Genomic DNA, 10,559 nt, shown 5'->3' with positions numbered 1-10,559 from the left:
AGAGAAGTCCCCCCCCCCCCAAAAAAAAAACAACAAAAAAAAACAAACAATGTGAAGCAGAACTATGACAGCCTGATGAGCTTGTAACCATGGCGACGGGGACGGTGAAGGGAGACTCGTTCGGGACATTAGTCGAGTAATTAGCCACCGGGTAATGAGATGTCACTCACATGGTTCTGGAGTGGGGGAGGAAGGGAGGGATGGAGGGAGGGGCAGGGTCACCTACAATTAAAAAAGTCCACAGGTGTGACAGCCTCACACCGCCCCGCCCCACCCCCGCCAGGATGAACCACCTTGGCCCGTCACAACCATCAGAGAGCTGGGGAGACCCGACGCATCCATCACTCTTTGCTACGTAGGGTGGTGATGGTGGTGGGCAACAAAAAAAGGGGACGTCCGGGTTTAAACCAACTCATTGTGACTGGTGAGAGTCATTTACGCAAACGAAACGACAAAGGTAAACAACGTCCCACGAGTAATAAGCGACAGTACATTGCAACACTGTGGGCTTTCGGCAACAGTAAAATCTGGATCCACATCCTCTGCATTGTTTGTGCAGCACTCTACGGCTGATGATTAGTAACATTTTCAGGCTCAACCGTCCAATTAGGCAACTATTGTGTTCCGAGTCCCCGGACCAAAATTGGAAAAAAACAACCAAAAAAAACAAAACGTCCGAGGAATCCGATAGGAGGGCATAATCAATGAGACGAGCACAGATCCTGCCACTGAAAACTTCGATTTTCAGAGTCCACTTTGCAGGTGCTGGCAGTCTCCTCAAGGTCACGTGTGCGCGCGTGTGTGTGTGTGTGTGTGTGTGTGTGTGTGTGTGTGTGTGTGTGTGTGTGTGTGTGTGTGACGTTTGCGTTCCTCCGCGCGCTGCTGCGGTTTTGGGGAATCAGATGTGAATGTTGTGGTAGCGCGTCCTGGAGTCGATATCGACCCGTCGTGCCTCGGCGAAGGCCAGGAAGGTGCAGAGGCCGAACAGGTTGATCGCCGTGATCAGGGCGAAGACGGACGCCCATGAGCCGGTGGACTCGATCAGGTACCCCGAGAAGTACACCATGAGGACTCCTGCGGGGGGACCCCCAAAAAACAAACAAAAAAAAAAAAAAAAAAACACACTGGAATGAATAAGAAATACATTTGATCGAATACACTGTCCTCGTTCATCTCAAAAGCCTCAAAGCATTAAAAAAGAGATGAGCCGGGCCTGCCTGACAGCGAGTAACAAAGCACACATCCCCCCACGCGATGGATCGGCCCGGTGTCGGGGGGTACACCGTCCAAAAACCAGTCGGAAGACCCCCGGCGGACCCCTAGCTAGTGTCATCTTCTGTCCCCTCCATTATTCATCTGACATCAACTCCGTTTTGATTCCAGAATGAAATATGCATGCACATAGGAGCCAACCAGACTGACGGGGGAACACGCAGCCCAAAATTTCACTTTACACAACGTGATGAATTATTTTGCTCAATAGTTCATGAAAAGGCAAAAACAAACGGTTTGAGAGAACGACTCGTGAAAGATTCATCGTGGATATTTGTCTCCCCGCCCCCGACCGCCTTTAAATAAAATACACCTACCTGAGAAAGCACCACATGTGTTCATGACACCTGCACCAAAAACAAAAATAAATAAATCAATCAAAAAAACATTTCACAAAAATACATTTTATTACCCTCCACCAATATGTAAAATTTAACACAGAGAATATAGGATTAAAATGTGAAGGTTTTAAGTAAGAAAGAGGATTTATATTCTGCGTCAAGGCCACCAGAGAGTTACGAGTGTACACGCCCTTTGTCGGCTCCCACGAAACGGTATCCAATATTTTATTATTGTACATTTTGAACGTACCAAACAACGCCCCGGCGCATGACGGAGCCAGGTCCTGGACGTTCACAGACACTCCACTGTGGGAGAGACAACACGTTAGTGTCAACACTGCTGCCTTTCTATAGACATTTAAATCACCACATAGTCCATAGAGTCCATGTCAGTCATAGGATTGAAGTAAAATACATAGACAGGGACATTTTTGATTTGTTTGTAATTGTCTTTATTATTTCAGTGTGTGTGTGTGTGTGTGTGTGTGTGTGTGTGTGTGTGTATAATGCTTCACTCGTCTGCCACAATAATGTAACGTCTTTAAGATGAGATATCTTCTTCTGGGGGCTTTTCCCAGCAAATGTTGATATGTGAATTATTTGTGGTTAATTTGATTGATTAATTACAGATCATGTCAATCATTTGTTTACATTTTTTTTTTAATCAGTTGACCAATTTTAATCAAAAATATGCAAAACAATCTCTGAAATAACACATTTTTGGTCAATGTCCAAGTGACAACTTGGTGCAAACAAGTTTTCACACTGGAGACGAAATTCAAAAACTACTTCCTGGCTTTGGCAAAGGGCTTGTTAAAAAGATACTGGTACTGTAAAAGTCTGCACACTAAAACTGTTTTATGGTGATTCGTCCTTGTGAAATCAGCTCTTTGTGATCCCTACAGCGAAGCAAGGAGCAACAACCGGTACTTTGAGAAATTATAGACAAATTTTCCTTTTACAATTAAATGTACTTACAGTATATTCATTTTCGACAGCCTTGAAGAGTGTATTTTACTTTTTCTTGCCATTAAAAGAATGTGACCAGTACTTAGAACGACGTCATGACCTTGAAGACATGAAGCACTTGAGTATGTGATGTGTGAAAAAAAACAAAAACCTGTTCCTCATAAGACTCTCACAAAAGCTTTTATCTGTTTTAGGAGCGAGATAGTCTGTTGTGCATTTCACTTAGATGTCACCGTAAAAAAAAAAAAAAAAGAGAAACACACATGAGCTCCATCTGCTTCTTCAGTGCTCACAAATAATAGATGTGTTGCAGAAACATGCCGCTAAGAAAAATCAATATGTGCCCGAGAAGAAACATGGAGGCGATATGAGCTGAACCAGCTCTTTGGAAAATGTATTTTTCATTTTTATTTTAAAAGGTATTTATTTAGTGATTGCAATTATGAGGCAGTCCTGTTTTGACAAGTTGATGGGGTGATGGCATTATTAGACATACATTAAAATGAGTCATGTGAAAGTCCAACTTGGCGGTATAATGTTTTCCTCCACTCTGGAATGAACCAAGACTTTGTATTCGCTGCATATTTAGTCCAGGTGCAGCCTCCATTTTGTTCAGAATGTACAAAATAATAATAAACAAAGAAGAGAAGGGTATTGAGTAAGAGTAGTGGCATTTTAACAGACACACTATAGTGGTGAACTTGTGGCTATAATAATAATAATAATAATAATAATAATAATAATAATAATAATAATAATAATAATAATAATAATAATAATAATAATAATAATAATAATAATAACAATAATCTAGCTTTGTTTTTAAAGGTGCTATATAAATAGAGTTTACAAAGTGCTTTTACAGAGAAATAAACACAATATACACAGTAACTGCATAGGTTCTGTATGCTGCTCAACAGAGCGGGTCTCTGGGCGAGGGTGCACGACCTCCTACAGTTGGGGGTGTTTTTGGGATATCTTGTAAGGGGTGTGTGTGTTACCTGTGGCTGAATGTGGTGAGGCCCATGGTGGCCGACACAAAAGCCACCGTCCAGGGGAAGGTGGTGGTGCCGCACAGCAGGAGGGTGAATATGCTAGAAACGCCCATGGAGAAAAACTAGAGAGGAACAGACCAAAGCGGGACAGAAACTTCAGTTACGGTGTCTTCTCCCGCGTAGCGTCGCTACAGGAGCAGAGGAACAGGAAGCAGGGTCGACTTGACAGAGGGTGAGATGGATATCGCACGCGCTCTGAAAATAGTTCATCGTACCTGCATCAACTTCCTCACGCAGGCGGTATCGAACCCTGGAGGGACCAGAAGAGATACAACAATGGTCAAAAGCGGAAATACCTTTATTATTATAATTTTTTTAATCAATATTATGACGGCATATTATATTATCATCACCATCTGTGAGTTTGTGCTTTACCTTGGCTGATGAGGTGGTCAGACAGACAGCCGCTAAAGAGAGAGGAGGGAATGGCGACTAACCAGGGAATGACGTTGAATACCCAACCCTAGAAAAGACACACACACACACACACACACACACACACACACCTAACTGAAATCAAAGGCCCAGGGCGTGTCTCGGCCCTTTGATTTCAAAACGTTTCTTTAAATACCTTGGCATTGGGGAAGGTGTCCTTGAAAAAAGTTGGAAGCCATGACAGAAGGGTGAAGAAGGTGCTCGCTGTGCAGAGGTGTGTGATGATCACAGCGCTGGTCAGGTAAAAAAAAAAAAAAAAAAAAAGGTTACATGATAATATAAAACACTACTAAGAAGACCTCCATTTTCCAGTTATTATTGTAATTGAAGCAGTTTAAGTTCAGTGCACAACCTGAAATGGTATAAAGGTAAGAGGTAAACTGCCAAAGGTTAAGTTAAAATGTAGGTTACCAAAAACTGTTTTCAAAGTTATAAAACAACTGACCGCTGTTCTGCAGCCATGGAGGTAAATTGCCTGAATGATGATGAAAACAATTCCTACAGATGTCCCAAGAGGATCTGAGCTGTGTTGGTTACGCAACAAACTGTTACATCATCATTATCACCATCATCACACATCATCACTATATGTTTGTCGCCCATTTGCTTTGACTTTTATGGTGAGGTTGCTCTGTACGGAAAAATTAAGCCACAGCCATTCTTGCCTGTCATTGAAAACAAGGCGGATCGTTTGCATGAGCACTGGCTTCTAAAAATACCCACGAAGACAGAGAGGGGGAAATGAATAGAGCTCATTCCCCGAGACGCGGTCTGAGAGGCCGTCCTTTCTAGTACCTGGCGCCAACAAAGTTTGGATTCTATCCCCGTACGCAGACCCACAATGCCACTCCCCTCCACCCAAGGTCAGTGACTTGTGCTCAATCACGAATTCGCATGATGGACACCATCTCCATGTTGGCTTATATTCACTTTTCTCAATGTAATCTTTATTTTATTTCAGAAATTACATTTTAAACAATGAAAATTACAGAACATTTACTGTACTGTATATGACATTTATGATATTACAAATAATTAGTGAAAGTCATTTATTATCTGATTTTAAGTTAAAAACTGTTGATGTGATGTTATCAATGAAACTTAGTCCTTATTTGGAAGTAAATGGAGGTAAATGGGAGAAAAGTTGTAATTTTGACTTCTGAATCTGAATTCTTAAATCAAGAATGGAATTTCTGATATATCAGACAACAACTGAATGCATTCAAAAGAAAAAAAAAAAACGTTCTAAATAGTTCACGAAATGAATTACTTTAAACGGGCTTGTCAAAAACGTTTATTTTCCCTTCCCTTCCACTCACCAGACAGAGGGCTGCTTGAAGAGGCGCAGCCAGTGTCTCTTGGAGAGTTTGGACTGGGAGCCGCCGCTTCCCAGCGACTCCAGAGTGATGATGGGACCTGCCGGGAGACGTGGATGTGAAAAAAACGATCCCCTAATGAGGGAGATTTCCATCAATTATCCCGGATACAGATCAGCGAGTTGGGCGCTAGCCCTACCTTCCCCTTTGAGAAGATACTTCCACATGCAGTAGGCCCACAGGACCGAGAGCAGACCCGACACGTAGAAGACGCTCTCCCAGCCGTACAGGTCCAGCATGAGGGAGCCGACGCCCCCGATCACCAGCGTGCTGGGGAGGAAGAGGGAGAAAAGTGAGAAAGATCCACTGGTGAACGACACTGACAACAAGAGCGTGCACAGTGATCCAGTGTCGGCGTCTGTTGACCCAGTGAATTTAAATTGTTGTAAAGAATTCATTTTGGAGAAGAGAATACTATTTTGAGAAGCTAATAGTTTAGTAGTCACTAAAATCCAAATAACGTTTGGTAAAGTACGTGAACGTTAACAAAGAGGAACTTGATTGGCTGATAACGCCGCCTCAAAAAAGAGGAAACGTGACATCATAAAAATGTGACTTTCTGCTGAAAACAGGTCAAAGCAATTATGTGTGAGAAGATGCTCCCTCAACGAAATTATGTAACACTCGTCAATTACAACTATAAGTGACATCAACTTGTAAAATTGAATTATATTAGCTAGATGTGTCTTCCTTCTCTAAAAATTTGAGATTTTAAACCAGACAGGTAAAATTACCGAAATAAATAAATAACAAGCATAAAGTTGCAGCTCATCCAAGTGTGCCCCTGCACTACTCTTACTTCTACTTCTCTCAGCAGTGATGTGTCCCACTGCTTGGAAGTTGCTGAAAATCGACCGGGGCCCCTGCAATGATCCTCCAGCCGTGCACGGTTTACTATTTAGGTGAAAAACCTTCCCTGTGGACCTGAACCACACTGCAGATCTAAAAAGTAAAAAATAAAAAAATAACTGCAGCAGTTGCGGTGTGACGCACCCCAGGTAGGAGCCACTTCCCACGGTGCTCATAAGGAAACCTCGCTCACTCTCCACCACTTTCTGAGAGCACAGGCTCGCCAGAGAAGGATAGTGCACACCTAGAGGGAGAGAGAAGGAGGGAGGGAGGGAGGAGGATAAGCAATTACATTTTAAGATTTGTCACATGCATACAAGGACGGTGCAGTAAAATGATAAAGGGCAAACTATGAAGGCTGTGAAGAAAAGTAGGAAGAAATCAAATTAAATATATATATATTTTTTTGATGCAATTAATAACCCAAATCAGAAAAATATTGGATATTTATACACAAGATGCAAAAAACAAACAAAAAGGTATGAGCAAAAAACTAAACTAGTACCACATGCGCGTGCGCACACACACACACACACACACACACACACTAAATTTCCCCGTTGTGGTACTAATAGTTTATCTTATACACACACACACGCACACACACACTAAATTTCCCCATTGTGGTACTAATAAAGGTTTATCTTATCTTATCTTATCTTATACACACACACACACAGTCACCATATGTGTACATATGCATGCACAGTATGCAATAGAGCAGGGGTGCCCAATACGTCAATCGCGATCAACCGGTAGATCGCAAAGATAGTCCGGGTAGATCGCACGCCATTCAAAAACAAAAACTATTTTTTTTTTAACAGATCTGACCAACATGTTGAATGAGCTTAATTTAGAGCTGCAAGGGAAAGACAAAACCGTGGTCAACATGACCAGTTCAGTTAATGCTTTAAAACAAAAAAATGCATCTTCTGTCCTCAAAGCTGCAGCGCCATGATTTGGGGAACTTTCAAAATCTTGCATCAGAGCTGGAGACCCAAGAGAAGGTGTGTACGCAACTTGACAGTGTGCACTACACTGAGCAGAGTGAAAATTGTCTGTCAGACTTTGACAAACGCTTTCAAGACTTTGCTTTGCTCGAGCCAATCGCTGCATTTATGCACTACCCATTTAGGGAAGATATTGAGGTTGATTCACTCACATCAAAAATTGCAACACTGTTTCACCCGAACTCGTCTGCCGCAGGGGATGAGATGTTGACACCACAGGCTGACATTCAGCTGAATTACAGGGCTCATGGACAGTTTCTGAACTTACTCACAGAGGAAAAGTACCCAAACATGAGGAATCGTGCTCTCTGCTTGACCGCATTATTCGGCTCTACTTATTTATGCGAGTCAGCCTTTTCCCACATGAAGATTATTAAGTCCAAATAGCGTTCCACCATGACTGATGGTCACTTGGAAGCTGCTTGACTTGGCTACCAGCAGCTACTGTCCGGACTATGCAACCTGGCCGACTCCATTCAGTGCAATTCATCAGAGTAAGGTAGTGACCATAAATGTATTTTATTGTATTGTGCCGTAAGGGTTCATGCAGTGATGCAAGGAATGCCAACATATATTGTATATATAAAGTATACTCAGTATATATATAGAAATAAATATATTTAGCATTTTTTAATGCAGGTAGATCATTTTGACCTGGTCATTTTAAAAGTAGCTCGCAAGCCGAAAAAGTGTATACTCTATTGCCGGCACCCCTGCAATAGAGTATACACAGTGTTTAAACAGCGGTACAATAATGAGTGTCATGAGCAATGAGTGAGAAAACACACAGGCAAAATTGCTTTGAGTTAAAGGAGTAAGGAGCCTTGCCAAACGGCTTGCGGCAATGTCAATACAAATCTCACTCTGTACAAGCAGCAGGAGCCAATTGGGACCAGACGGGTTCAAGTCAAACATCGAGTAGACCCCGGGGTACCCAACCTCTTTATTATCACGGCAGGGCTCAACACCAACTTTTAAAAGTGGTTACCACGCTGGCAACTAGGCATCAGCTTTTGGTTTCCGAAACTGAAATTATGGTTGCCATTTTAGTCACATTATATTTTGAGTCATTAAGATACTATGCAGTTTTATGTCAGCTTGAAAATGTGACATAAAGCAATGTTTAAAAGCTTTATTACAGTCACCAAACAACATTCTTTGTACTTGGTGCTTTATCTAATACTTCACAGAATTTGAATCTTCACAGGGGAAGAAACACAAGTCAAGAGCTGTGTTAACACCTCTGGTCACACTTGGCTTGATCACACTTATAACCTGTCGGTCTCTCTCTTACACCCACATTTATATTCTCACCACACAGACAATAAGAATTTCAACAGTTTTGTTTGTCCCCTCATTGTTAAAAATGGTAAATTCTTATTTTTATCTTTCCATTTAAAAGTAGCTCTCCACCAGATGAGGTCGGAGCCATGTTTATTATTAATGCCGTATGTCTACAAAAATAAGAACCGGTTATTGTATTGTAACGGCTATATGCTGACAAATTTGACTGGAAAAAAAAACCACTTAAACTAAAAGACATTTCCTGTAGAGTTGTATTTTATTTTAGTTTGTTTTGTAAGTACTAGGAATGTGGAGGCAAACGCGATAATAACACGTGTGGTGTGGGGATGGTCTGTTTTGAGCAGCCACATCTGACCTGGATCTAGGTGACTGGGATCAGAGTGGCTGCATACCTGCTGCTCGTTGGTTGGTCGAACGAGCAGCTTGACTGTGACTTCTTTCATTTTCGCCAGGGGCTTCCTTCAATGCAGCCGCCTCACCTTGTAGCAGACCCATGAGGAAGCGGGCCAGCGTCATGGAGAAGATGGGCTGCGAGCAGAAGTGGGCCAGCACCGGGGTGAAGGCCGTCATCGCTCCCCAGGCGGCCGCCGACAGAAGGAGGACCTTCTCTCCTCCCACCCTGCAGACAGGGAGCGCCGCCAGCTTGAATCACAGACGCTCATTTGTTTGACTTCACACACACTGTTAGCCACTGGAACTACATGGTGGAGATGGGAGGTAGGCCTTTACACGCTGCAACTCAGTGTTTGTCAAATTGGTCAATCAAGAGCAGGGGGTCACTTAAAAAACGATTTACATAAAAACAGCAGCAATTTCTAAATGTTTTGATTTAACGATCAAACAATTAATGTGAGCCTGAAGTTCAGATTGTCGCTGCAGAATTGCTTTTTTTGTAAAATGTAATTATATAGCTTAAAGAAGACTGAATTTGTGTCAGGAAGGTCCTATTTCAATTCCAAGATTTATACATTGGAGTTTATTTATTCATTAATAGTTTCATAAAATACATTATTATTGTGAAGGCAGTTTTCTGTTGATTTACAAAGTACATTTAATTAATTGTGTTGCCCAAAATGGATGAATAATCGTGACCACAATATTGTACAAAACAATCGTGATTATCATTTTAGCCACAATCATGCAGCCCTACATGGTCGGCTAAACGAGGGTTAGTCAAAGATAAAGTTCTATAAAATATAAAAAGGTGGTCGTCACACTCCTGGCAGACATAAAGGAGATGTGGACGGATCATGGCGTTTCTCTGAAGACCTCTACCTGTCACTGACGTATCCCCCGAGGACCTGTGTGAAGCAGTAGCCCCAGAAGAAGCTGCCCAGCACCATGCCCGACTCCCTCTTGCTCCAGCCAAACTGCTCGGCCATGCTGACGGTGCAGATGGGCATGGCCACACGGGCGCAGTAGAGCAGGCAGGTCCCCAGCAGCAGCACCACGGTCCAGACACGAGCCAGTGGCCTGGTTGGGGGGGGGGTCAGAGTTTGAGACTTTCAACTTCTGCTCTACTGGATTTCAAAGCAATAATCGATATATCTTTTTACTTCACCACCATTTCTAACAGTCAGTATTACAAGTAAGACGCAATTACGAAAATAGACTAGGGGTACTTTACGTAGTTTATTTCTTAGAAAATGGCCTGGCTCTGTCAAACTGCCTGTCAATGATTCATCAGGTCAATATCCTTGTAAATGACCATGACACAACCTATATTATTTTTTTGTTCATGCAATAGGGATATTGTATGAACAAAAAAAGACACTCACTCATCTGCATAAATATAACGGTCCAGTAGCACTTTATGTCGTATTATAAACTTGTTATACCAGGGCTCTGCCTAGGAAAAATAAAAATATGCATATCCTTTCATTTTCTGCCAGGGTATTTGAACTGTTACTTAGGGAGCTTCCAACACCTGGTGACTCATTTTCACAT

General features: G+C 42.2%; 1 protein-coding gene across 1 annotated transcript in view; it reads right to left on the bottom strand.

The window, feature by feature from the left end:
- Positions 1 to 301: 301 nt before the first annotated feature.
- The window catches only part of slc17a9b (solute carrier family 17 member 9b), a gene marked incomplete at its 5' end in the record, with an annotated part of 10,960 nt that continues 702 nt past the window's right edge, over positions 302 to 10,559 (bottom strand). Inside the window, 12 exons of the mRNA XM_080015730.1 lie at positions 302 to 1,074; positions 1,590 to 1,619; positions 1,864 to 1,919; positions 3,584 to 3,699; positions 3,853 to 3,887; positions 4,013 to 4,100; positions 4,209 to 4,305; positions 5,392 to 5,488; positions 5,588 to 5,718; positions 6,442 to 6,541; positions 9,092 to 9,231; positions 9,888 to 10,085. Of these exons, the coding sequence (XP_079871856.1) occupies positions 899 to 1,074; positions 1,590 to 1,619; positions 1,864 to 1,919; positions 3,584 to 3,699; positions 3,853 to 3,887; positions 4,013 to 4,100; positions 4,209 to 4,305; positions 5,392 to 5,488; positions 5,588 to 5,718; positions 6,442 to 6,541; positions 9,092 to 9,231; positions 9,888 to 10,085 (1,264 nt within the window). The 3' untranslated portion in view covers positions 302 to 898. The remainder of the gene's footprint in view (positions 1,075 to 1,589; positions 1,620 to 1,863; positions 1,920 to 3,583; positions 3,700 to 3,852; positions 3,888 to 4,012; positions 4,101 to 4,208; positions 4,306 to 5,391; positions 5,489 to 5,587; positions 5,719 to 6,441; positions 6,542 to 9,091; positions 9,232 to 9,887; positions 10,086 to 10,559) is intronic.

Source organism: Zeus faber, assembly GCF_960531495.2.
Source record: "Zeus faber genome assembly, chromosome: 15".
NCBI lineage: Eukaryota > Metazoa > Chordata > Actinopteri > Zeiformes > Zeidae > Zeus > Zeus faber.
This window is presented reverse-complemented; position numbering and strand designations above follow the sequence as displayed.